Source organism: Miniopterus schreibersii, assembly GCF_964146895.1.
Source record: "Miniopterus schreibersii genome assembly, chromosome: 16".
NCBI lineage: Eukaryota > Metazoa > Chordata > Mammalia > Chiroptera > Miniopteridae > Miniopterus > Miniopterus schreibersii.
This window is the reverse complement of record NC_138116.1, coordinates 45,355,189-45,382,552: the sequence shown is the minus strand read 5'-3', so window position 1 is coordinate 45,382,552 and position 27,364 is coordinate 45,355,189. Positions and strand designations below refer to the sequence as shown.

At 45.4% G+C, this 27,364-nt stretch overlaps 1 protein-coding gene across 13 annotated transcripts in view; it reads left to right on the top strand.

The window, feature by feature from the left end:
* The first annotated feature begins 476 nt into the window (after positions 1–476).
* The window catches only part of MPRIP (myosin phosphatase Rho interacting protein), a 151,196-nt gene continuing 124,308 nt past the window's right edge, over positions 477–27,364 (top strand). For 5 of the 13 annotated variants that reach the window (XM_081162346.1, XM_081162349.1, XM_081162356.1 and 2 more), the window contains exon 1: positions 541–733. In XM_081162346.1, the coding sequence (XP_081018472.1) occupies positions 611–733 (123 nt within the window). In that variant the 5' untranslated portion in view covers positions 541–610. Of the gene's footprint in view, positions 734–27,364 lie in introns of all 13 variants that reach the window. The other 8 variants (XM_081162345.1, XM_081162354.1, XM_081162353.1 and 5 more) reach the window with 5 other exon arrangements.

Sequence of the window (27,364 nt, the reverse complement as noted above, 5' to 3'; positions counted from 1 at the left end):
TCGCCGCTGCCATTGGTCAACAGGGCCGCCGATCGCGGCGAGGCGCGGCCCCTCGTGCTTCCCCCTCCCCGCGCCCGCCCACCCTGCGCCCCGCCCGGGAGTCCGCGAGGCTCGGCTACCATTTGCTGCGGCCTCGGGGCGCCGGGGGCAGCGGCGGCGGGACCCACGACAGGGACCCGCAGCGACCCGCTACCTGCGAGGCGGGCCCAGGCGCGGGGAGGCATCGGGCCCAGGAGGCCGCGTCCATGGGCCCGCGAAGGCCGGGCGGTGGCCGTTCGCGCGGGCAGCGGGGTCCGCGCGCTCTGTGAGGGCCCGGGGCGCGGCCCGGCGCGGAGGTGCCCGGGCGCGCCGTGCCGCGCGGCGCCGTCGCTCGAGGGAAGGCCCGGCCCGCATCCCGGCGCCCGCGGAGCCGCCGTGACCGCCGGGGGCGCGCTCCGGCCTGGTGCGCGGCCCGGCTGCGAGGCTGCGAGGCGGCGGCGGGGGGCATGCCGCGGCCCCCGCGCTGAGCCGGCCGAGCTCCCGAGCCCGCCGTGCATGCTGCCGCCCCTGCGGCCGCCGCCCGCCCGCAGCGCGCCGGCCCGGGCCTCCGGGCCTCGCCGCCGCGCCGGCCATGTCGGCGGCCAAGGAGAACCCGTGCAGGAAATTCCAGGCCAACATCTTCAACAAGAGCAAGTGTCAGAACTGCTTCAAGCCCCGCGAGTCGCATCTGCTCAACGACGAGGACTTGACGCAGGTGAGCGGGCGGGGGTCCCGCGGCTGCCCGGAGACCGAGACGGGCCCGCGCGGAGCCCGGCGCCCCGGCGCCCCCGGCGGGCTGGAAGGTCCCGGCGCGCGGACGCCGCGCTGGGCGCTGCCGGAGGCGGCCGAGGCGGGCGAGGGTGGCAGGGCGCCCTCCGCGCCGCCGGCGCCCCGGGCCCGACGCCGGGAGACCGCAGCCCTGTCCCGGAAAGAGCAGGGGTTGCCCCGTTCCCGAGGCGGGCGGGGCGGGGGTGCATCTGGAGGCCCCGGGAAAACAAAAAGGAGCAGGAAAAATGTGCGTGAGTCCTGTGTGTGAGGATGGTTTGGGGGGAGGGCGAGAAGTGTATTGATGGACTCGGGACAAAGGGAAAATCCTCAAGTATGCCGAAAAATAACATCCTTTCCCGTTCCCATAGCCCTGCCGTGTGATTCATGCTTTTTGGGTGACTCAAAAATGCTTGGTTTTTCTTAGTACGCACAAAGTGCTTGAAGATTTGTTGCTGCTTCACAGGAGCCCCCCCCCCCCCCCCCCCCCCAGCTCCCCTAGAGTCTCTCTTACGACCCGACTTAGACTTGTCCACCCAGAGTGGCCAAGGGATTAGGACAGGCTGGGTGGACTGTGGGTTTCCCTCTCATCAGACCCATCCTGCCCTTTCCTATATGATTGTCACTGTCGGATTGGAGAGAGGTTAGGGGTCCTGGAGTCACTGGAGTGCCCTTTGTTGACAGTAGGGCTGGGGGCTCCTCTAAGGAATGAGACCTGTGGGTCCCGGGGAAAGGTGGTTCACTTCTCTTTGCTTTAACTGTCAAATCAGGGCTTTAGGATAGTTCAGTAGCTCCTAAACCTGCATCAGAGTCACAGCCTTTGAAAATACAGAGTCCCAGGGCCCCAGGGCCCCATCCCTGGAGTGATTTAGGAGATGAGGGAATTTGTATTGCTAACAGCTTCCCAAGGATTGTAGTCCCCACTGGCCTTTGGGACCTTGCATTGGTGGTTCTCTGGAACACTGGAAGGGCTTTGGGACTTTCAGAGTCCTTGGATTTCCTGACCCAGTCTTGTCTCCGTCCCCTTGGGGTGTGTCTCTGGCCCCTCCCGCAGTCTCCATCTTCTGCAGAGCTTTCTGTCAAACCCCTAAATGAGACGGAGGGAGCTCCTTTCACATTCCATTCTGGGGAGACCTAGTTTATCCACTACTTTTTCAGGACCCCTTAGAAGGAAGACACTGCTTTGAAGTGCACCTGCCTGGCTATAGTGCTACTTAAGTGCTCACAGGGTTTGACTTATTTACGTGGCTGACAAAAGTTGAGAGTTGGGCGGCAGGGCAGGAGGTATGGCCTGGGACCTAGTGCCTTCCTGTGAGGTCAGGTTCCCAACAGCCAGGAAAAGACTCCTTTCATGTAAAACCAAAAGCTTAACCAAACACGAGGCTGCCGTCATAGGATTTTTAGGGCTGAAGGGCCAGCCAGCTTGGGAAGAGTAGAGCTCAGTTTCCTGGTAAGGTGTTCCGGGCTGTGGGTTGGCCTATAAGGGAGCTTCCCTTTTCTCAACTGGATGCCTTTTTCTGGGAAGCAGTTTATGTGGTGATGAGGGTCCTGGACCAGGAGTCAGGAGACCTTGCTTCTAGTCTTGGCTGTCACTTTCAGCTGCGTGACCTTGAACAAGTCCCTTTGCCTCTTTATAGTTCATTTCCTTTTCTATAAATTGGGAGTAGAGATTCCTGGCTTACTTCACTTACCAGGCTATTGTGAAAAGCAAGCACTGATATCTTACTAGATTTTTTTCTTATAACTTAAAAAACAAAAATCACCTACAGAATAGTAAACTTGGTTTTAGCAAGTTCCTGAGCTTGACAAGGGTTGTTCTGAGAGAGTTTCCTGGTTATTCCAGGCATCTGCCACACTTGGTAAGTTGGGTACTTACACCTCACAGGGCCTCTTTTCTCATTCTTAAGCTTAGATATTTGAGTTGAATCTGTTAAAAAAAATTTTGAATCTGTTGATTATTAATTTGATTCAAAGGAGTGGGGTCACAAATTTAAAGTACTTTCCTCTTTCACTGTATTCACAGTTGAATTGTGAGTTTTAAAACAGGCTGAATTTTCCAGGGCACAACTGGAATGGTAGTTTCTGAAATAATGAGTGGGGTTATTTGTTCTGGGAGAGATTAGGTCAGCCTTCTACCTCCTGGGATCTTTCAGGAAGAAACTGCTCTTGAAAAGAGGAGGGCGACTCAGGGCTGTTGCTAACAGCCTTAGCTGCTGCTCTCTGCATCCGGCCCCGTCCCAGCTTGTTACTCTCATCCTCATGACTCCCAAGTCCCTGCTTCCTGCTCCCTTCCCCGCCCTGAGCTTATTTTAGTTCATCAAGGCTGGAAGATAGATCAGTGATGATTTGAGGCCACCCCCTCTTTAAGAGGTGAGGACACAGAGATCAGTGGATCTAGTGAGGCAGTGAGACTGGCTTTTGTCCTGGGATATCAACTTGCCCGGCGCAGACATTTCTCTGAACCTTCTGATTTGAGCTTATTTCCACAGCTGTGGGTTGGTTTGTTTTTCCCCCAGAGAGGTACCAAAACCTCTTCCAGGGACTGCATTGTAGCATCAGACCTGGAAGAGACTTAAGATCAGCTAAGCTACTTTTAACCATGAGAATACCGAACCCCAGAGAAGGGAGCAGCTTGCCCAGTGCAGGTACACAGTCAGGATTCTTCATCCACTGTTTTTTTCACTACTCATGTTAAGGGCTACAGTGGCTATCCCATAAACACCTGGTGAGGAGAATCGAGTTGAGGATGATTATGTTACAGAAAGTTCCTTGGAGAGCAGGCTTCAGGTATCCCACTAGGGACCTTGAGATTGCTGGCTTGGAACAGATGAGTTCCTTAGTCTTTCCTTACCACTGGAATTCAGAGTGACCCAGGATAAGTAATAAGCAACAGTCCTTTATTACTTGTCATGGCATCCCCTAGTCCCAGCACCTGTTCACAGGGTGGGTTTATCCTTCAGTTCTTTTCCTATGCATTTCCTGCATACATATGGACTCAAATACACAGTTTAAACCTTTTAAAACCTAATCTGTATGTATGTATTTACAACATTGTTTCTGGTTAGTAACATGTCTTACAACTTTTTTCATGGTATTAAATATAAATTAACAAAATCATTTTGTATAGCATACCATTAGGTATGTAATATCATTTTACTATATTGATGGACAGACAACAAAGGTACTTCTGGGTCTTGCTGTTATAAACAGCGAATGCTTCTATATGCTTTTGGGTGTATGTGTGCCTACATGATTGCAGGTATTTCTCTGGGGGCAAATACTTAAAAAAGAATGACTATGGGTTGACATAAAGCTCATTACATTTTTTTATAGATATCACCAAATTGCCTTTCTGAAATGGCTGTGTCATACCATTGCCAGGATTAGATATTATCAAATGATTTAATTCTTTAATATTTTCCCTAATTATCAGTGAGGGTAAGTCTCTTTTTATAGTGTTTATTGAATATGCTTGATTTCTTTTGTGCATTGCCAATTTCTGTTGTTTGCCCTTTTTATTTTTAAATGGGGTTAGTCCCCTCCCCACCCCCACCCCCATTGATTTGTAGGAGCTTTCTGTGTATACTCTAGGTCAGGGGTCCACAAACTTTTTCTATATAAGGCCAGATAGTAAATACTTAAATTTATTTTTTTTATCCTCACCCGAGGATATTTTTCCACTACTTTTAGATAGAGCGGAAAGTCGGGGGGAGAGAGAGAAACCTCGATGTGAGAGAGACATATCGATTGGTTGCCTCCCACACACTTCCCCATCCAGGCCAGGGAATGAACCTACAACCCAGGTTTGTGCCCTTGATCAGGAGTTGAACCCATGGCCCTTCGTTGCACAGGCCAACACTGACCACTGCGCACACTGGCCAGGGCAGATGGTAAATATTTTATCCTTGTGGGTGGTACAGTCTTTGTGGCAGCTGTGCAACTTCGCCAGTATAGTTCAGAAGTTGCTGTGCAAAGTGGCTGTAGACAGTACATAAACTAATGGGAAATGACTGTTTCCAAAACATATTTACAAAGCCAGGCAGTTTTCAGGATTTCGCCTGTGAGCCGTAGTTTGCTGACTCCTGCTCTAGATAATTAATCTGACACCTGTCATATAGTGCAGGTATTTTGTCTCAGTGTCACTTGTCTTTTAATTTTTATGTGTGGTCATTTCTCTTTATCATATGGTAGTTCTATATATGAATGCAGTTAAATTTCCATATTTCCCTTTATAGTTTATAGTTTTGGGGTTTTTTGACATTCAAATTTTTATTTATTTTTTAGTTTCTGTTTATTGTTGAAAATATTACAGATGTCCCCTTTTTTCCCCATTGCCCCTTCCACACCACACCATAGACACAGTTTGTAGTTTTTTTAAATGTTTTTTTTAATTGATTTTAGAGAGGAAGGCGGGGAGAGAAACATCGATTTCCTGCCTCCTGCAAGCCCCGTACTGGGATTGAGCCCACAACCTGGGCATGTGCTCTGACCTGGAATTGAACCACCGACCTCTTGGTGCATGGTTTGATGCTCAGCCACTGAGCCATACCACTGGGCTATAGTTTGTAGTTTTAATCTTATGCTTACAAAGGTCTTCTAAGATTATAAAACAAATGCTTTTATGCACATACTTATAACAGCATTATTCACAGTAGCCAAAACATAGCAACAACCCAAGTGACCATCGATGGATGAATAGATAAACAAATTTTGGTTTATCCATACGTTGGAATATTATTCAGTTATAAAAAGGATTGAAGTACCAAGACATGTTACAACATGATTGAACCTCAAAAACATGATATGAAGTGAAAGAATCGGACACAGGTTCACATACTGTATGACTGAAATATCCAGAATAGGTAAATCCATAGAAACAGAAAGCATATTAGTGGTTGTCAAGGTTCTGGGGGAGGTGGAATGAGTAGTGCCTGCTAATGAGATCAGGGTTCTATTTTGAGGGTGATGAAATGTTCTAGAACAAGATAGAGATGTTGGTTGCATAGCACTGTGAATGTACTAAATGCCACTGAATTGTTCACTTTAAAATGGTTAATTTAAGTGCCAGTGGGCTACATTGAGGGGTTTACGTAGGTACTTATATAACCATTTAGAAATGTAACAGCTATTCTTGGTTTCAGGCCTTAAAAAAGCCAGTGGGCTAGATTTGGCCTACCAGGCTTAGCTTGCCAATCCCTAGGTTAGAACAGCCACATATGTCATTTAAAATTTTCCAGTTGCCGTATTCAAAAAGTAAAAAAAGAAACAGGTGAAGTTAATTTTGCTTATATTTGACTTAACCTAACACTTCCAAAATATTATCATTTCAACATCTAAAGAGTTATGTGCAGTTTTACCTTTATGGCACCTTTTAGTTCAGACTAGCCACTTTCCAAGGGCTACGTAGCCATGAGTGGCTGGTGCCTACGGTGTAAGACCAGGCAGCCGTAGCTGCAGCTGCCTGGCCCAGAGCTGGGCCATTAAGACCCTAGGGTGAAGCACAGGGTGGGAAGGCCGTGACTGCAGGTTTTTCTCCTTCCTGGGGGTGTTGTCAGATACTGGTTCTTTCGTTACTCCTGTTTGTGTCCCCCACCTCCTTAGTGGTTTTTTGCTAATTTTTAGGGGTTCTTTCTTTGAATGTTACATCTTCTTTGGTGATTCTTTTTCGTGTGGTTGAGATCTTTGGGCCTCTGATTCACTCCCTCTGCAGGGGCAAAAGTCAGGAGGGTGCAGGCCAAGTTGGCTTGTCCGATGTAGATTGAGAGCCTGGAGACAGGCTGGTGTGCCCCTCCAGGCTCCTTACTAGATGTGGTTACTGCTTTCTGACACAGCCCTTTGTCTTTGCTGAGTGTTTTGCAGCTGTATCCTAGCTGCTTTTTTCCCTGCATTCTAGCCTGCTACTTGACCTTTGTCTCCAAATTCCTTTTCCCTTGCTACACAGAGGGACTACAATGGAAGACCTATGTTCTATTCTTGGCACAAACTGTGCAGGGTGACCCAGGAAGGTCACTTACGTTCTCTGCACCTTGGTTTCCCACCCATAAAGCGGGTGCCCATATTCTGTGTATAGGGAGTGCTGTGCTAATGGAATGAAGGGAAGGTGCTGGCCAGTCCTGTGGAGGTGGCTGAACCCCCTCTGTGGTAATTAATACTCGAGGAAGCGTTCTGAGGATCACTCCTGTGGGGAATAGCCTTCATTTAGGCTGTCTCCTGATTACAAGGACCCTGGTGTTGATCAGCTTGAAATAAAGAAATTTCACTTGCAATGTTTATCTTTAAGTTCCCAAGCTGCCATTTAGCCTTGAAAGAGAGGAGAACGCATTGAAACCAGAGAGAAGAGACACAGGGAAGTAACTTCTACTGTGACATCCTAATGCTGTGTGGGAAGGAGAGTAGGTGGGCAGGGAGAGATGTGAAGAGCACTGGATGCTAATTTGGAAGCATTCAACCTGAGAAAAGAGGCTTTTCATTCATTCATCCTTGAAAACTCACTCTCCAAGCCTCTCTTTCCCGTCTGAAATGACACAGTTACACCTGGTCAGTGGTTTTGGAACTTCCATTACATTTGGAGCCTTTTACTTAAAGGAATCACATATGGAAATGCCATATGTGAAACATAAAAAGCGACACAGTTCTGGGCTATGTGAGGTAGGAGCCTAGGTCGTGGCTTCTTGGCCACCTCTGCTTCTCATCCCTGGGGCCTCCTGTCACTTGCCTAGATTTTATGGTTCTTCCATTTTTAGCAGTCGAGGTTTCTGTGAAGTCATCCAAGGTGGTTTCACGGCTGCCCTGGGATGGAACCCCTGAATGCCCAGCCCTACTGCTCCCATCATATTATCACTTCCTTTGGGGGTGAGAGAGCCAGTAGTTGATTTGCTGGCATTTTGTCTGTGTAGACTGGACCTGGAATCTTCCAGACAACTCACTGTTTTTTTTTTCAGTCAGGGTCATCCTAGTTCACATGAAACCACAGCCGGTTTTTTGCCTGGAGCTTGTAACCCTCTGGGTCCATCCTCCCTTTGAGCTCCATTTGGTATTTGTGTGGTGCACTGGACACTGGCCTGCCCAAGTCTTTGGGGCAGGTTGCAGTGAGAGTGAGCAGATGGGCCTGTCGAATCCTCCTGTGATCTCATTCTGCATTGGCAGCTGGGGAGGAGAGCAGGGCTTGTGGCATCGTGGCTACCAGAGAGGTTGAGTGACCTGATCAAGGTCACCAAGCTGCCTAGCTATGAATTGTGATATAGAACTCAGTTCCATGAGGCTTCTACGTCAGTGTTCCTGTGGTCAGGAGTCTGTCTTCCCTCTCACTTTGACTTGTAAACTTGTACTGTTTCTGTAGCAGGCAGGGGTATTGCAAAATAAATCAAAGCTGTTTAATGGACTTCTAATTCCTAGCATGGGACCAGGGATCTGTAGAGGCTGGTTGATCTCCTTCCATTAAGCAAGTGAGGGATTGCCCCCAGTTAGCAGATGGAGCCACTGAGGCTCAGAGAGATTCAGCGACCTGCCTAGGTTACAGGAAGGCCAGTGTGAGTTTTTCCAAAGTCCTGTTTTGTCTCCCTGTCTGATAACCCTTGCTATTAAAAACAGGGCCTCACCCTGACTTGGATTTCTTAGTTGCTGGGCTGTGTGGGGTACATGTAGGGATTACGGCAGTTTTGAAGATTTTGCAGGTCCTCATGCAGGTTCTGAAATCTCCTCAGCCTTGGGGTATCCCATGTTCTTCAGACAGGCTGCTTGTCTATGGCAGTGACCTCACCTTTGGCATAGCCCTGAACAGGAAGTACTGTTTTTTCCCCTTAAACAAATTCAGAATCAGGAAATAGTTGTGTCCTTGATCTCTGTAGGTCCTAAAGCACAGATTTTTTTTTTTTAACATTCCTTTTTTTTTTTTTAATCTTTATTGACTTCAGAGAGAGGAAGAGAGAGACATAGAAACATCATTGGTGAGAGAGTCGTCATTGATTGGCTGTCTCCAGCACGCGGGCATGTGCCCTGACCGGGAATCGGACCGCGATCTCCTACATCCTAGGCCGATGCTCAACCGCTGAGCCACGCTCAACCGGGCTAAAGCATAGGTTTTAACAGGCAGACCAGCAATACTTCATGCCCACCTTCAAGACTTGGTCTCTTACCTCCGAATAATCCTGGCCTGTAGCTAAAGGGGCCAGTGGGCAGTGGCTGCTGGAAGTCTTATTTGAATCAGAGAAAGAGCCAGCGTCTCCGGGTCTCTGGTGTTACACCTGGAGTCTTTCTATTCGGGCTGGTGAGCGACCTGGATGCAGGGAGCCTTGGGCTCACTAGAGTTGGGGTGTTTATTTGTCTTCTGTCTGGGGACCCATTCTGACCTAGAAATGTGACACAGTTCCACTTTTCATTTAAATATGCTCAAGTAAGGGAATGGAACTGGGGGGAGGAGGCTTTCAGTTCAGATCTGGGTTAACATCCTGGCTCCATATTACTGCTGATTGAGCAAGTTACTCAGAGTTTAAGTGTTTGTATCCCTCCTCTGGAAACTGGGAGCTATAATAATACGATGTCTTTGAGTGTATATGAGGATGGGGGAAGGCGCAAGAAATAGCAACTGCCGAATTTGTGAAAGCTTCGGTATATAGTGACGCTCAGTAAATGGGGTTCATTCTGCAAGTACTGCCCCTGAGAGGGGACCTGCTTCTGTGATTTTGTGGACCAGCTGACCCTCACTCTGTTTCTGTGTACCTCCACGTTCACAGAACAAAAGTCCAGGCTGCCTCCTCTGCCACTGAGCTTCTTGGCATCACCCTAGCAACTTCCTCATGTCAGTCCTCAGGGATTGGTAGGGCCATAGTCATTTTGCTTATTTGGGCTTGATTTTTCAGCCATGTTTAAGTAGAAAGATTGAATTGGTTTTAAGAATTTTTAGTGGGCAGGAAATGAAGAGAACAGGTGCCATCAGCTCAAGTTAACTTTAGAAGGCGTGTGCTGATCAGGGTACAGTGGCTAGTGGCTGGTGCAACAGCTACCTCCAAGCCCCTGCCAAGCCCACAGAATTGCACAGTGCAGGTCCCATGAATAGCAGTGGCTGATCCCAATTTCAGAAGTCACTTTGATTGGAAGTATCTGAGTTGCCATCAGCAAGGTGCGGGGATTAAGAGAAGCTGCTTATCTACTGGTATCCCTGGGAGTGGTTGTCTGATAATTAAAGTCCTCGTACCCTGGGGCCTGAGTGAAATGGCCAGAGGAGGGTAGAGAGCAGCCAGGTTCAGTCCCAAATCGCTGGGCAGGTGGGCAGGAGATCTGGACAAGTTATGTCCTTGCCCTTTGGTTACTAGCATTGATTCAACCAACAGCTGTGTCCTTCTGGTCTCCAACCCCCTCCCCTCCCAGCTTTTACAAAAGAAGTGCAGTCTTCTGCCAAGGGGGCCCTTCTATAAGGTCTTAACAAGTGGAACTGGCTCCTTGCGAGAGCCTGTGAACAAGCTCTTCTAACAAGCAGATTCCATCTCTGCAAAGAGACCCTGACTCTCAGTCCCCCATCTCCCTTCCCATCTACAAACCCTGTGAGCTTAGGAGTCACCTCCTTTGGGGAGCTGGGCCAGCTATCATGGCCATGCAGCCTTTTATGGTGCAGAGGTTTTCCTATACTTAAATCAAAGGAGCAGTTGACATGCTCTGGGAATATTTATTGAGACCGTGGTGGCATTCATAGCAAACAGTAATTGCTGTGTGCCAGGCCACTATTAACTCATCTATATTCACAGGAGCCTTATGAAGTACTAAAGAAATTAGAAAAGTAAGATGGAGAGAGATTGTTGTAACTTGCCCAAGGGCAATACAGTAAGTGGTAGAGCTGGGATGCAAACCTAGGCAGCCTAACTCAGGGCCTTCCAGCATGTTTCCCTCACTGACTCAAGTGGTGTCAGGGGGGCTTCTGGATGCTAGACCTCTGGCTGTGTGTGGCCCTTGGCCCCTCGTGTCCAGGGAATAGGGTCTGTCCTGGCTTAAGGGTGTGTGTGTGCTGGGGAGGGTGTGGCTGGAGGATAAGGCTTGGGCTGAACTTAGGTCTCATCTCTTTTTCCCCTACCTGTTTTTTAATGGAAGCACTGCTTTTTGATGGACAGAGTGTGATGCTTTCATGAAAAGCTGTTGCCCCAGAAATTTGTCCCCACACTTTCTCTAGCATTATTCCCCTTGCCACAAGTGGTGTCATGCTCCCAAAATCCCATGGCCATGGGCTCCTTGTCAAGACCAAGTGGAGAAGAGGCTTTTAAAAATGTCACTTTTCCCCTCTTTCTTTAGCTGTTGCAGTCCAGGAAGGAGGAGCCCTGAGCATGGGCTGGACTTGCAGGGCAGGTGTGTGGGCAGAGGGGTGAGTGGGTAGCTTAGTTGGGGAGTGAGAAGGAAGAATGAAGAGCAGGCCATCAGCTATGTGCCCTTGCCCTCTGTGTCTAGGATCTAGTGAGCTCTGTGTGCACATGTGTGTGTGTGGGGGGGGGAGGGGTGGTTAGATGAAATTCATATCATAACCATTTTTTTAAAAGTTCAATTCAGTTATATTTAGCACATTCACAGTGTTGTGCAAACACCATCACTCTGTAAGTTACAACATTTCATCACTCCAAAAGAACACTAGTAACTATTTACTGGTTACTCTCTACACCCCACTCCCAGTCTTCAGTAACCATCAATCTGCTTTCTGTCTCTATGGATTTACTTATTCTGGAAATTTCATCAAAATGGAATCATAGAATATGTTACTTTTTGTTTGGCTTCTTGCACAGCACATTTTCAGAGTTCATGTGGTAGCATGAATCAGTACTTCAGTGCTTTTTTATGGCTGAATAATATTCCAGTATAAGGATATAGCACATTTTATTCATCTGTTCATCTGTTGATGGACGCTTAGGGTGTTTCCACCTTTTGACTGGTGTCAGTAGTGGTGCTATGAACATGTTTTTGTTCGAACACCTACTGTCAGTTATTCTGGGTAGAGACCTGAGGTGAAATTGCTGGGTCCAGTGGTAATTCTGTTAGTGCTGTGTTTTGAATCAGTGCATTAAGCCAGACGGCACTACAGACTTTTGGGGGGGGCAGTGGAGAAGGCGCAGGAAGGAGTGGTGGAACCTGGATGATACTGCCCAAAGCTCAGTGCTCCTCATTTAGAGGAGTCCAAGATGAAGAACTGGGGCACAGGGCAACCCTTAGGGTTGCAAATACTGTTTGTGGCTTTGAGGTGGTGGCAGCTATGTCTGTGCACAGGGGTGGCCAAGCCATTCTGAACTTCATTCTCTCCTGTACTTTTTTTCTAACTTGAAGATTAGCTGAGCTGCCAAGAAGCAGCTAAGTTGGGGCTTTAATATTGTTGGGAGGGGGGTTGAGGGGTATTCGACTTGAAGAACAATGTAGGGAGACGCTGGTGCACTCCAGAGTGGTGAGATTCATAGGGAGATGCTGGTGAGAGGGCCATGGTGTCTGATATTGGGCAATGTAGGGAGACGCTGGTGCACTCCAGAGTGGTGAGATTCATAGGGAGATGCTGGTGAGAGGGCCATGGTGTCTGATATTGGGCTTCCAAAGGATCTTGGAGGCAGATAGAAGGAAAAGACCTTATCTGGCCTGTTTGCCACTCTGTTACAAATTTTCAAACTTTATTTCTTTAGCTGTAGAACATGGAGCCTCTTAAAATAGAATTTGGAGTTCACATATGTGAAGGCTGGGAGGAAGAAGGCACCACCTATGAGACTATCTCACCCCAGCCCCCTGTCCACCCTACTGTCTGCGGTGGCCTTTGAAACACAGCCTCTGGGAGTCTTCACTGTTTGAAAAACAGTGATTTATTTACTCTAACCTTTGCATTAATGTTTTTTAATATAATGAAATATTTGATGCATACAAAAGGGTGTTGATTAGCATGTATGTACAATATATGTACGGTATTCCTGCAGAACACCTAGGGAATTGGTATTTCTGGTGTTTTAGCATTAGTGTCTGGGATCCAGAAGAGGGGACCCACAAGCAGGTGTTACCTGCATAGAGTTCAGCCCATCTCTAGCCCTCCTGTCCATGGTAGAGGTTTGCCTTGTTGACAGGAAGGTTTCCTGGCTTGGCTTTGTGGAGGAATCATTTCTAGATGGACTGTAAGGCAGCTGCACGGGCCAGGTCTGTGTGAGCTGTGGTCTTTTAAGGTCGCGCTGTTGAGGAGAAAGGACTCTGAGTTGAGACCTAGAGATAGACCGGAAGGCTCATTTGTGTTTGGCCTGACAGAGAGCTAGAGAAGTATAATCAGGTTGGAGTAACACTGCTAGTAAAACACCGAAAAGCAGGGATGTTGTGGGGGCAGGCCATGCCAATTATGATCTGAGGATGTGTTGCTGTGGGCATGGGGCAGTCAGCTAGGTCAATGGGTCTCAGACTTTTTGTTCTCGGGACCCCTCTATGTTCTTGATTATTGAGGCCCTCAAAAGGGTTTTGTTTATATGGGTGACATCCATGGCATTTACTGTATTAGAAATTAAAACTGAGAAATTAAAACATTTCTTAATTCATTTAAAAATAAACCTGCTACATGTTCACATATATAACAGTTGTATTCTGAAAAGTAACTTTTCCAAAACAGAAAACTTTTGCTGAGAAGAGTCATATTATTTTACCTTTTTTGCAGATCTCTGTAACATCTGTCATAATGATAGCTGGATTCTCATATCAACTATATTTGATCTGTTGCATATCAAGTCCTGTAGCCTTTGGAAACCCAACTCTACATTAGTGAAAGAATGAGAGTGAAAAAGGCAAATGATGACTTAGTATTTTTGTAAAAATAGATTTGGCTCACGGACTCCCAAAAGGGTCTCTGGACTTGGGCCATTTGCACGAAGGCCCCAATGCCTTGATAGGAGCAGCAGTGAGTACACCTGTCATTATGGAATTGATGCAGGTACAGATTCTGGGCTGACAGCCGAGGCAGCCCTCGGAGTGAGGTGTCAGAGGGTAAAAGGGGGCCACTGTAGACGAGAGCCTGCCTTCTCTGGCAGCCTGTACTTCGGGGACTGGCTCACCCTTACTTCCTGCTGCCAAGGGCTGTCTTGAGGAATAATGAAGTGCTAGTAAGATACACAGCATGTGGTAGGGACTCTATGGGAAAACAGTGGGGTAGCTTTCATTCTTCTGACTGTTAGTGGAGTCTGAGACTTGGAAAAGGAAGTCGCTTTGCTTTTATGTTTCACCACTGTGCTATGTAGCTTTCAGAAGGGAGGAGTCAGATGACTAGAATGTTTTAGGATGGAGACTGGAGCAGCTACAGGGCCTGCTGGGTCGCCCATGTAGGGGCACAAGAGGTAGCTGAGATTAACATACTGGGCCAGGCTGTTTTCCTCCTGTGGCTGCCACTGATTTACTTTGTGGCCAGAAGGCAAGATGACCCTGGTCTTTTCATCTGTTCGCTGAGTGGTGTTTGATAATTTCCAAGCCCCATTCCAATTCCTGACCTGGAGCTTGGTGTTGGGCACATGAGTAAGAGGCATGAAGGTGGCCGGGTGGATTCGATCTTTTGGATATCAAGTCCTGTAGACTCTGGAAACCCAAATATGTGTTAGTGAAAGAGTGAGAGTGAAAAAGGCAAATGATGACTTAGTATTTTTGTAAAAGTAGATTTGGCTCACAGACTCCCAAAAGGGTCCCTGGAGATAACGGGGTTGGAACTAGGGTTGGAAGTCAAGGTGGAGAGGCTAGATTTGGATTCCTCAGCCTAGGAGTGGTGGTTGAATCCTGCTCCCTCTAAACATGTAGACAGGAAGGGAATTTAAGGGAATCTTGGAAGAGGTCTCAGGTAACACATTGGGACTTTTAATTTTATTTTTTGGGAAGCTTGGATCAACCCACAGAATCTGCCTCAGGAAAATTCCCTCTTCTCTGGATAAAAATGCTCCTCAAGTCCTGGCCTTTGGATTTGGTGACTGGATAGGAATTTTAATGTTAATTTTTTAAAGAAAGCATGTATCCTACCCCTTCTTCCTTCCCTGATCCTTTCTCCTGCCTCTCCAGCCCTTTCATGTCTTTGCTGGTGGCAAAGTCTTTGTGGAGAGGCCTATGTAGGTTTCCTTTGACAGGTTTTCAGCTTCAGCCTGATCTGTGTAGCTGAAGCTGTCAGACCCCCAGGCTGCTTATAAGGAATCTCTTAGGGACCCCTCTCGCCCTTCCTATACCCTCTTCAACCCTTTTTCCTTATTTAGCTTTTGAGGAGCTAATTCTCCAAACTTCATATTGATAGTGGTGTTTATTTATTTGGTCTGTTACAGGAGGCTTAAAAACAGCCACCAAACATGTACAAGAATGTTAATGGCCGCCCAGAGGTGTCAACAGCCCCAGTGTCCAGCAAGTGGAGAATGGATAAACAAAATAGCGGCACGTCTGTGCAGTGGGATATTATTTGGCCATAAAAAAGAAATTGACACATACTACAACATGGGTGAACCTTGAAAACATTATGCTAAGAGAAATAAGCCAGTTGCAAAAGACCACATCCACATAGTATCTGATTCTATTTATAGGAACTGTCCAGAAGAATCAACTCTAGAGACGGAAAGTAGAGTAGTAAGTGGTTGCCAGGGGCTGGGGTGGGGGTGGGGGACAGAGGGTTAGGGAAGTGATAGCTAGAGAGTACAGGGTTTCTTTTTGAGGTGACGAAATGTTCTAAAATTGATTGTTGTGATGGATGCACCACAAACTTGAATTGTTCACGTTAAATGGGTGTATTGTATGTGAATCATACCTCAAAAGAATTATATCCCCAAAGTTATTACCCCCACCTTGTTTTTGGTTTGTGCTTATAATTCACATTTTGCAAACTGTTACAGGCATACCTCATTTTATTGCACATTGCTTTATTGTGCTTCCCAGATACTGGGAAGTGGTTTTTTTTGTTGTGGTTTTTTTTGTGTGGTTTGTGGCAAGCATGCATCAAGCAAGTCTGTCAGTGCCATTTTTCCAATATCATTTGCTGATTTCATTTCTCTGTGTCACATTTTGGTAATTTTCAAAATATTTCAGACTTTATTATTATATTTACTATAGTGATCAGTGATGTTACTATTGTAATTGCTTTGGGGTACCATGAACCATGCCCATATAAGACTGTGAATTTAATCAGTTAATATTGTAAGTGTTCTGACTTCTCTACCAACCCACTGTTCACCCAGCTCCCTTCCTCTTCATGGGCCTCCCTTGGCCTAGGAGTGATGGCTCAGTCCTGCTCCCTCTAAACATGTGGGTAGGAAGGGGATTCAAGGAAATATGGGAGAGGTCTCAAGTGACACATTGGGATTTTTAATTTTATTTTTTGGGAAGCAATACACAACAATATTGAAATTAGGTTAATTAATACCCTATAATGGACTCTTTAAGTGTTCAAATGAAAGGAAAAGTTGCACGACTCTCTCTTTAAACCAAAAGCTAGAAATGATTAACTTAGTGAGGAAGGCATGTCAAAAGCCAAGATAGGCTAAAAGTAGGCCTCTTGCACCAAACAGTTAGCCAGGTTGTGAATGCAAAGGAAACATTCTTGAAGGAAACTAAAAGTGCTCCAGTGAACAGACGAATGGTAAGAAAGTGAAACAGCCTTATTGCTGATACGGAGAAAGTTTTCGTAGTCTGGATAGATCAAACCAGCCACAACATTTCCTTAAGCCAAAGCCTAATCCAGAACAAGGTTTTTACTCTTTAATTCTATGAAGGCTGAGAAAGGTGAGGAAGCTGCAGAAGGAAACTTGGAAGCTAGCAGAGGTCAGTTCATGAGGTTTGAAGAAAGAAGCCATCTCCATAACATAGAAGGGCAAGCTGAGCAGCAAGTGCTCATGTAGAAGATGTGCCAGGTTATCCAGAAGATCTAGCTAAGATGATTAATGAAGGTGGCTGCACTCAACAACATATTCCAATGTAGACAAAGAAGCCTTATATTGGAAGAAGATGCCATCTAGGACTTTCATAACCAGAGAGAAGTCAGTGCCTGGCTTCAAGGGACAGGCTGACTCTCTAGTTAGGGGCTAATGCAGCTGGTGACTTTAAGTTGAAGCCAGTGCTCGTTTTCCATTCCAAAAATCCTAGGGCCCTTAAGAATTATGCTAAACCTACTCTGCCTGTAATGGAACAGCAAAGCCTAGGTGACAGCACATCTGTTTACAACATGGTTTACTGAATCTTTTAAGCCCACTGTTGAGACCTACTGCTCAGAAAAAAAGACTCCTTTCAAAATATTATTGCTCACTGACAAGGCACCTGGTCCCCCAAGAACTCTCATGGAGATGTACCATGAGATTAGTGTTGTTTCCATGACTGCTAACACAGCACTCAGCCCTTGGATCAGGAAGTAATTTTGACTTTCAAGCCTTATTATTTAAGAAATACATTTTGTAAAGCTATAGCTGCCATAGATGGTGATTCCTCTGATAAACCTGGACAAAGTGAAAACCTTTGGAGACCTTTGGAAAAGACTCACCATTCTAGATGCATTAAGAACATTTGTGATGCATGGGAAGACGCCAAAATTATCAACTTAGCAGGAGTTTGGGAGATGATCCCAGCCCTCATGGATGACTCTGAGGGGTTCAAGACTTCAGTGGAGGAAGTAACTGCACATGTGGTGGAAACAGCAAGAGGACGAGAATTAGAAGTGGAGCCTGAAGACATAGCTGAATTGCTGCCATCTCGTGATAAAACTTTAACGGACTTATTTAAAGGAGTTGCTTCTTGTGGATGAGCAAAGAAGGTGGTTTCTTGAGATGGAATCTACTCCTGGTGAAGATGCTGTGGAGATTGTACAAATGATAACAAAGGATTTAGAACATCACATAAACTTGGCTGATAGCAGTATCAGGGTTTGAGAGGACTGACTCCAGTTTTGAAAGAAGTTCTGCTGTGGGCAGAATGCTATCAGACAGCATTTCATGCTACAGAGAAATTCTTTGTGAAGGGAAGAGTCAGTCAATGCAGCAAACTTCATTGTTGTCTTATTTTAAGAAAGTGCCACAGCCACCCCAACCTTCAGTCATAGCCATCAACATTGAGGCAACACCCTCCACCAGCGGAAAGATTACGACTCACTGAAGGCTCAGATGATGGTTAGCATTTTTTAGCAATAAAGTATTTTTAAATTAAAATATGTGCCACGTTTTCTTGTTGCACACTTAATAGACTACAGAATAGTGTAAACATAACTTTTATATGTTCTGGGAAACCAAAATATTCGTGTGACTCACTTTATTGCAGTAATGTAGAACCAAACCCGCAGTATCTATGAGGTATGCTTGTGTTTGACCTCTTCCTTTCCCATCCTCCTGTCTTTTCCTGTTTTACACTTGGTACCCATATGGAGCTCATGTCATAGATGCTGCTCTTCTACTCTCTGTCTTGGTTACCCTAGGTCCCCAGGAGCATGCTGTAAGGACATGCATGGTGTTGGCCTCATCCTCTCACACACACTTACGTGTGCATGTGAGCACACATGCACGCAGCTTGGAATTCAGGTGTGGTCAAATGTATGGCAGCATTGTGGAACATGTTCTGTGCCAAAACCAACAGGCCATCAGATAACATTACTTAGAGCTCTGGTTATTGTTTCACCAAATATTTATTGAGTGTCTTTGCCTCCACCCTGTGCTGCTTTTGCTTTGGCAGAGGGGGTGGGGCTGTCAACAGATTGTTTTGAGGTTTGGGGCTTCTGTGGTAGCTCTGGAGGAGTGGGTCCCGAAGGTGCCAGATCTCGTGGAGTTCTTGGGATGTCTTTGAACCCCAGACCCCATAACATGCTGCCAGGTGGGGTGGCACCGTGCGTAAAGTTCTGCCACCGCCTTTGGAGGAATTTCGAACCTCTGCACGTACCAGCCAACCTTATGCTGGCTCACCTGTGTTGCTTTTCCTGGCTCATATCCTGACTTTTATTTCTGAAGTTGGTCCTTTGCTCATTCCTCATGGATATCTCTCCCAGACCTTGTCTCTTTCATTGTATGGAGTTCCTTTCCCTTTGTTCCACTCTTTGTGCCTTTGTCTCATTGTGGGTATTCTCAGTGGCTTTGTCATGTTTGCACTGCCAGCCTTTGGCAGCAAAGGTTGGTAAACTGTGTTTCTTCAGAGTTAACGTAAGCATGTCCTGGCATAATTGCTAGGGTCCCATCCATTCCCCAAAGTTCCCCAGTTATTTACAGGATTGCCTACTTATGAGGCTCTGCTTTTCCTGGGATGGGGTGGAGGAGGGAGTCTTTGCTCACACATCTTTGCACAGGTAGGAGAGACTCCTTCTGGAGAAGAGCCCCACGGTCTGTGTCAGCTCCTTAACAACTCATGTGCCCAGCCAGCCTGGTGAGAGCTCTGCGGAAGGATGGTTCACGGTCGGTTCATTCTGTAGTGATGAATTCCATACAGGGCCCACACGCAGGCCATGGGTCTCAGCTGCAAGGACGTCTGGGGGAGTCTCTGAGTGATGTGCTAGTCAGGACTAGATTACCCAGGAGAATACCCCACTTGGGAATGTACTTCCGGCCGGCTTCAGCCTTCACCTTCAGGAGTGGCTCACGGACATGGAGAGGCAGTGTCAACTGTTAAGGGCCAGATTCGGGGCCAGGTGGCCTTGGCTCACACCCTAGCTCTGTCACCTTAGATAAGTCTCTTAATCTTCCTGTGCAGCTCCATTTCCTGATATGTACAATGGACGTAGTAATGGAATATACCTCATAGGTTGTTGTGAAAATTGAAGAATTAAGTGATGTGATATACCTGGAGCCTCCTAAGCCATGGGTGTTAAGTTCTGGTGACAGTGGAGAGCAGGACAGATGTGTCTAGGAGAGGAAACCAATGGGCATTTTAAACACACTCCCTGGTGTGCTTACTTAGATCAAGTCTGTGTCCTCCAGGCCACATATCTGATGCTTTCTCCCAGCCTTTCTCAGGAGGCTGGACTTCTCACCCCGGTCACGGGACCCCAGGTCCTGTCATGTTGAGTCACTTGCAGAGGCTGTGGCACAATTATGAGTACCTTTGTATAGGCCAATTGTTCTCTGCTGATTTTTGGAGGCAGATAACGGGTCCTGGAAGCTTGTGCTAGCAGATGGTGCCCACTTTGAGGAATGTAGGTTGGTTCCAGAACAGAATGGCCAACAGGGCTTGAGAACCCCTGGATGAGTCTTAGAGTGGTCTGTTCCAGCATGGTTTGGTTCACATGGTCTTGTGGGAATAAGTTTGTATGTGGCCTCTCAAAGGGTTTGCAGTGATTACCAATGCTGATTGGCCCTGGCAGGTTTGTTCTAAAAGAAAAGTCCCATTTTCCTGGGGCTCATTGCCCTACTTGGCACCGTCAAGGTGTGTGCTGACCCCTGGTGTGGGTCAGGCAGGTGGGCAAATAGCTATGCTAAAAAACTTCCCTCCTCAGTGTACTTAGGCTTAGAGCTCTCTGGTTCTCTTGCCATCCATCTGGGTGGCCATAGGACACAGTGAGGTCTTGGCAGGAGTGAAATCTGAGACTGGGCTTTGACGTGCTCACATCTCGTTTTACAGACTTAACATCTAAATGTCCCAGAAAAGATAGGTAACCTTGAAATCTCCTGTGATTTACAAACTTATAAAGATGGCCAGATGGCTGCTACCCAGCATTGTTTTTCCTTTTGGAATTGAATGTAGGAAATATTAAACAGTCTGCTTGCTATTAAGTGTAGAAGCGTTTCCACAGAAACTCTTGCAAAAAAGAAAAGGGCAAGGAACCAACCTCAAAACCATAGAAGCCATATTAGCTGTGATTTACTTGCACATATTCTGCCCATAGATCTTTCAGTGAGCACTCTACCAAAGGGCCATTTGCTTCCTACTCAATGCTTGAGTGCAGCTCCCTAAGCCCCACCTTTGCTATTTTCATGCTCTGTTCCTACCCTCAGAGTCTGGAGCCCTGGGGTCCCTCTGGATTGGCCTCTACAGTCCTGCCCATCACACAGTTCTGGGACTCACACTCGCCAACTCCATGGTGAGGCTCAATCCCCTGAACACTGCCTGCCCCCAAGCCCTGCCCTCAGTTTCGTTTGAGCCCTACCTGTATGCGTGGCCCCATGTAGGCACTGGGATGTTATGTCTCTGATTCTGAGGCATTGTTACCCAGTGTCTGATGTAATTAAAAATATGGAAAAGATATGTGTATTTTTCTATGTTGTAGATTATGAAACAGATTCACAGGGATAATGTCTTGCACTGGGCCATACAACGACTAAGTCATAGAACCAGGACTTCAACTTGGGCCTCCTGATTCCCAGGCCAGGTCTTTAACTACTCAGAGCTGTTAGGTCATGTCATTGGTGGAGAGTGAAGTATAGGGTGCTATATAGTAGCATTACTTTACAAAAATCAGTAAATACAAACAAAAAACCTGAAGACTTGTTTATGATCCCAACAGTTAACACAATAGCTGTTGTCTTGTTGACTCCTAGTCTTTCTCCATTTGTATGCATTTTATAAACAGATAAAACAGAGACCATGTTTTTTACACCCTACCCTTGTGGCTTGTTTACATGTCCGGTCTTCACTGGACCAGAGCCCCTCAGGGGAGGGACTGTGTGCACTTCATGTTTTTATCTCTGATATCTTGGGTAATTCCAGCTTCAGAGATTCCTTGTGATTTTTTTACATAGATAATTATGTCATCTATAAATATTGTATTTCTTCTTTCTGATCTGTGTGCTTTCTATTTCCTTTCCTTACCTTATTGCACTGGCTAGAAATTCTAGCACCATGTTAAATAAGAGTTCTGAGAGTGGATGTCATTGCCTAGTTCCTGATCTTAGAGGCAAAACATTTAGCCTTTCATCATTCACAATTATGTGCAATGTTAGCTCTCCTGCTTTTTTGTAGATACTATCAGTTGAGAACGCTCCCTTCTATTTCTGCTTTCCTGAGGTTTTTGTTTTCTAAATCATGAGTGTGTTTTAAATTTTATCAAATGCTTTTTCTGCGTTTAATGATGTGATCACAGACTTTCTCTTCTGTAACCTATTAATATGGTGGATTACATTGATTTAAAAAAAAATTAAACCAACCTTGCATTCCTGGAATAAACCCCACATGGTCATGGTATATAATTCTTTAAATATGTTGCTGAATTCTATTTTGCTAATATTTTGTTGATTTTTGCATGTGTATTTATGAGGAATATTGATCTATAGTTCTTCCCACCCCCTTTTTGGTACTGTGTCCGATTTTGATATTAGGCTAATAGTAGCTTCATAAGATGAATTGGGAAAGTTTTTCTTCTGTTTCTGAAAAAGGCTGTAGTTAGTTCTTTTTTAAACATTTAGTAGAATTCTCCAATAAAACCATTTTGGCCTGGAGATTTTTTTTGGAGGAGTTTTAAAATTACATATTTAGCCCTGGCCAGTGTGTCTTGGTTGGCTAGAGCATCATCCTGTGCACCAGAAAGTCATAGGTTCAGATCCTGGTCAGGGTACATACCTAGGTTGTGGGTTTGATCTGTTGTCCGGGTATGTGCAGGAGGCAACCGATTGATGTGTCTCTCTCACATTGATGTTCTTCCTCTCTTTCTCTTTCTCTCCCATTCTCTCCCCCTTCCTCCCTCTGTAAGGTGAATTGAAAAAATTAATAGTGAGAGGGTCTTTCAAATTATGCTTTTTGAGAAATTGGCCAGTTTCATCTAAGTTGTCAGATTAATGTTCATAATATTCCCTTGTTATCCTTTTGATGTCTGCAGGATCTATAGTGATAGCTCCTGTTTCATTCCTAATTTTATAGTGTCTTCTTTTTTCTTTGTCAGTTTTGCTTGAAGTTTGTCAATTTCATTGACCGTTTTCGAAGAATCATCTCTTTGTTTTATTGATTTTCCTGTTCTTCTATTTCAATTTAATTGCTTTCTGCTCTTTTTTTCTTCTTGTTTTGGGTATATTTTGTATTCCTTTTTTGGGTTCTTGAGTTGGGAGCTTATTGATGGGAACCTTGGCTCTTTTCTAAACTAAGCATTTTAGTGCTATAACACATTTTCCTCTCAGGACTGCTTAGTTGTTCTTAGTCCCACAAATTTTGATGTTAAAACATTTAAAAATTTTCTTTGAGATTTCCCCTTTTTAAAAATTTTTAAAAAATTCTCACAGGCTATTTTTTCCATCACTTTTCAGAGAGAGTTGAAAGAGAGGGGGAGAGAGAAACATTAATGTGAGAGAGACATATCGATTGGTTGCCTCCTGCATGTGCCCCATCGAGCCTGCAACTGATTACGTGCCCTTGGCTGGAATCAAACCCAGGACCCTTCAGTCTTCAGCCAACGTGCTAGCCACTGAGCCAAACCGGCTAGGGCTGTGATTTCCTCTTTTACCCATGGATTATTTAGAAGTATGTTGTTTAGTTTGTAAATGTTTGGAGATTTTCCCGTCATCTTTATCTTATTGATATCTAGTTTGGTTTCATTGTGGTCACAGAACATACTCTATGATTTCAATTTTTTTAATCTATTGAGGTGGTTTTATGGCCCAGAATATGATCTATCATGGTATATGTTCTGTGGGCACTTAAAAAGAGGGGGAGGGATATTCTGCTGTTTGGTGGATTGTTCTACTAACTGCCAACTAGATTCTGTTGGTTGATGGTGTTGTCGATTTGTTTTTATTTCCTTGTTGATTTTCTGTCTAGTTATTCTATCAGTTGTTAAGGGGGGTGTTGAAGTCTCCAACTGTAATTGTGAATTTCTTTATTTCTCCCTGCAGTTCTTGTTTTTTGCTCCATGTTACTTTGCAGCTCTGTTTCTTGGGGCATCGACCCTTTTAGCATATAATGTTCCTTTCTGTCTCTGGTCATTTTCTTTGTTTTGAAGTCTGTTTTATCTGATGCTATATAGCAATTCCACTCTCCTTAGACTGTTATTTGTGTGATGTATTTTTTCTATTCTTTTACTCTCAACCTGCCTGTGAGTTTCTTATAGACACTGTATAGTTTAGTCTTTGTTTAAAATCTGCTTTGTCATTCTGTATCTTTTATCTGGTATATTTAGACCATTCATGTATAATACGATCATTGATATGTTATTCCATAATTATTTTTTGTTTTCTGTTCTCTTTGATTTTTATTTCTCTTCCTGCGTGAACTTTTTTATTTTTTTTATTTTAGAATTTTATTTTTATCATAAATTTGATGACTTATAGTGATTTTTTTCACTATAGGTTTTTTTGGTGGTTGCTCTAGGCATTACATTATATATACATAAGTTATCACAGTCTACTGGTGGTGTCATTTTATCAGTTCAACTAAAGGGAGTTCCTCCCTTAATATCCCTTTACCCTCTCCTACGCAGTTGTCTAAACTATTTTCTCTACATAATTTTGAACCACATTAGACAATGTTATTTATAATTTTTGCTTCGTCGTCAAACATAATTTAGAAAACTGAAGAGAAAGAAAGCCTGATTACATGTATTTTTGCTTACTATGTTCTTGCTTCCTTTATGATGATCCATGTTTTTTTCTTTTATTGTTTCCATTTTGTTTAGAGAACTTTCTTCAGCCATTTTTTTAGGGTAGGTCTGCTAGCAAATTCTCTTAGTTTTCCTTCATCTAAGAATCTCTTGATTTCCCTGTTATTCCTGAAGGATATTTTCACTGGGTATAGGATTCTGGGTTGACTGTTGTTTTTTTTCAGCATCTGAAAAGTATTGTACCACTTTTTTCAGTTCTCCATGGTTCCTGATGAGAACTCCACAGTTATTTTATTTGTTTTTCTCCTACCCATAGCTGTTGTTTTTCTCTGACTGCTTTCAAGATTTTTTCTTTGTCTTTAGTTTTCAGAAATTTAATTTTGATGTGTCTTGGTATGGATTTCTTTGGATTTATCCTTTGGAATCACTCAGCTTCTTGAATTTATAGGCTGTTACTCTTGCCACATTTGGGAAGTTTTCAGCCATTCTTTTTTCAAGTGCTTTTTCTGCACTATCCTCCTCTCCTTCTGGGACTCTGATGACACAAATGTTATACCTTTTGTTATGGACCCATAGGTCTCTAAGACTGTTCTTCTCTTATTTTTTCAGTCTGTTTTCTCTCTGTTGTCTGATTGAGAAGTTTCTATTGTTTTGTCTTATAGTTCACTGATTCTTCCCTTGGTTCCCATTATTTTGCTGTTGAGCCTATCTGTTGAGCCTTTTATTTCAGTTATTTTTCAGTTTAAAAATTTCCTTTTGGAAGGATAAAAGAGAGAGAGAAATATCTCATGGACATGGACAATAGTGTGAGGGGGATGGGTGGATATGGTAGAGGGCATAGAGGAGATAAAAGGTGATGGAAAAAATTAATAAAAAAAAATTTTTTTAATTAAAATTTCCTTTTGGTTCTTATGTCTCCTGTTTCATTGGTGAGGCTTTCTGTGGTTTTATTTATTCTAAGCATGTTCATAATTTCTTATTGAATCATTTTAGCATGGCTGCTTTACAGTCAGATAATTCTGACATGTCTACCTTGGTGTTAGCTTCTGTTGAATATTTTTGTTCATTTAGTTTACAACCTTCATGGTTTTTTGTATCACAGTGACTTTTTGAATTGAAATCTGGACATTTTCATGTTATGTTAGGTGACTCTGGATTGTGTTTGACCCTTCTCTTTCAGTTGGACTTTTCTGACACTGCTTCAGCAGGGGAATGGGAATCACTGTCTTTTATTTTTAGGTGGAGGTAGAAGTGCAGGCCCCCTGCTTGGCCTTGGTTGACACCTCAGGTGGGATGTGACTTGTTACTGGGAGGAGGGGGGCGGAGGAGGGTCAGCTTTCCACATGTCCTCCTCTGACATTGCCCCAACAGGGAGAGTGAGGAGGTCTTATTACTGCTGGGTGGGGATAGAAGTCCTAGCTCCCTACCCTGCCTCCCGACATCTCCCTGGCAGGAGTGCTGGTGCATGGCAGAAGTCTAGCCTTTGCTGGCATGGCCTGAGTGGGGCTACATCTTTTCTGTGGTGTCTGGCTGGAGCTGGGTGGTTATTGTCTAAGAGTTTTCTGTTTTGCCAGGCTGTTCATTCTCTGGCTCTTTGGCTCAAGAGAGTGGGCTTTTATTGGGGCATTTTTGTCTGTGCCCATTGGCATTTCCAGGTTTCTCCTCTAGTCCCCCGTCTGGGACAGTGAGGCAAAAAGAAAACCAGGGCATGCACCTCCTTTTCGTTTTTGGGTCCTGAAGTGTCCCCATCCTGCCTGCCTTCTCTTCATTTTTCAGTCTTCTCTGGTTTGTCTTATATACAGTATCCAGAGCTTTATTTGTACTTAGGAGGAATAGGGAAAATTACGTCTACCCCATCTTCCAGGAAGCAAAAGTTTCAGGGAACCATTTTTGGAAAGGCTTTGGATTGAGGAGTCTGCCCAGGCCACCAGCAGCCTCTTCCCAGGGAAAGTAAGAAAGAAGTGCAGCCTCTGCTTCATTGGGTGTATGGGGACGGCTGAATTTAATGGGAAGGGAAGCAGGTCAGGGGATACTTTCATGTGGTAACTTTTACATGGGATTTAGGCCAGTATGCTTTCTCCAGGGTAGCCTGCTTGAAACAGAACTCAGTTCCATCTCTTGGGTCCTTACAGCCCAGCTTGGATCCTCAATATCCACAACAGATCCCTGCTTCTCCTGCACACCCTCCACCCCATTCCCCTACAAATGAAACAAAAAACAAAACAAAAACAAAAATCCAGCCACCCAGCCAGAAAACAACAGAACTAGCTAGCATACCTCTGAGAGTTTGTAGAGTGTATTCTGTTGGGCCAGTTTCCTTGGATTGTCTGCATTTCAGGTTATTATGGGTTCTCAGGAAGAGAATGCCTTCCCATCCCTCAGAGGCCATGCCCCAGATAAGGTGAGGATTGAGAGGAAGGACTGCTGCCTCACAAAACCTCTAGTCCTGTGGGGACAGGGGCTCTGCTGGGTCATAGAACCTCTAGTCCTATGGGGACAGGGGCTCTGCTGGGTCCTTCTAGACTTACTGACACAACTGGGTCTGCTGTTGTCATTGTTAGATAGTCTGAGAACTGTTGGGAGAAGCTGCAGTACTTGCTGTGCCAGGTCACCGGGTCAGGATGGCAGGTGCTCTGAGAGTGGGTGTCCTCGTGCCTGGCTCTTCAGGCTATGGACTGGGTGCCGGCGTCTGCATGTTCTCAGAGGCATGGAGGAGTCTGAAGGAAGGAAGCAGCATGCACTGCTCGGCACAGCTAGGTCACCCCCTTCCTCATCATCCTCACACATGCAGTCATTCCTGCACTTGCCTGTGCCCACAGAGTCCTCTCGCAGGCCGTCCTCCTGTGTGTGTGGGAGGGGGGAGCTCACCTTCTTCACAGTCATTTCTGCTCCCCTCTTTGCTCGCTTGCATGGTATTGCAGGGCGGCAGGTACCTTGCTGTCTCCCAGCCACCCTGGAGTTGCACAGCGGACACCTCGTGGTGGTTCTTGTCATTCAGCTGTAGGCACCAAGTCAACTCTTTAGGTGCTTCTTGCTCTACCCTCTACTCTGTCAGCCCTGTGCCTGCCGCCTCTTGCTCCCCCTCTGGCCACTGTGTCTGGCACATTCCACCTCCCTTCCTACAAGCCAGTGGACCTGGTTATTCCCTTTTGAAACCTTTGT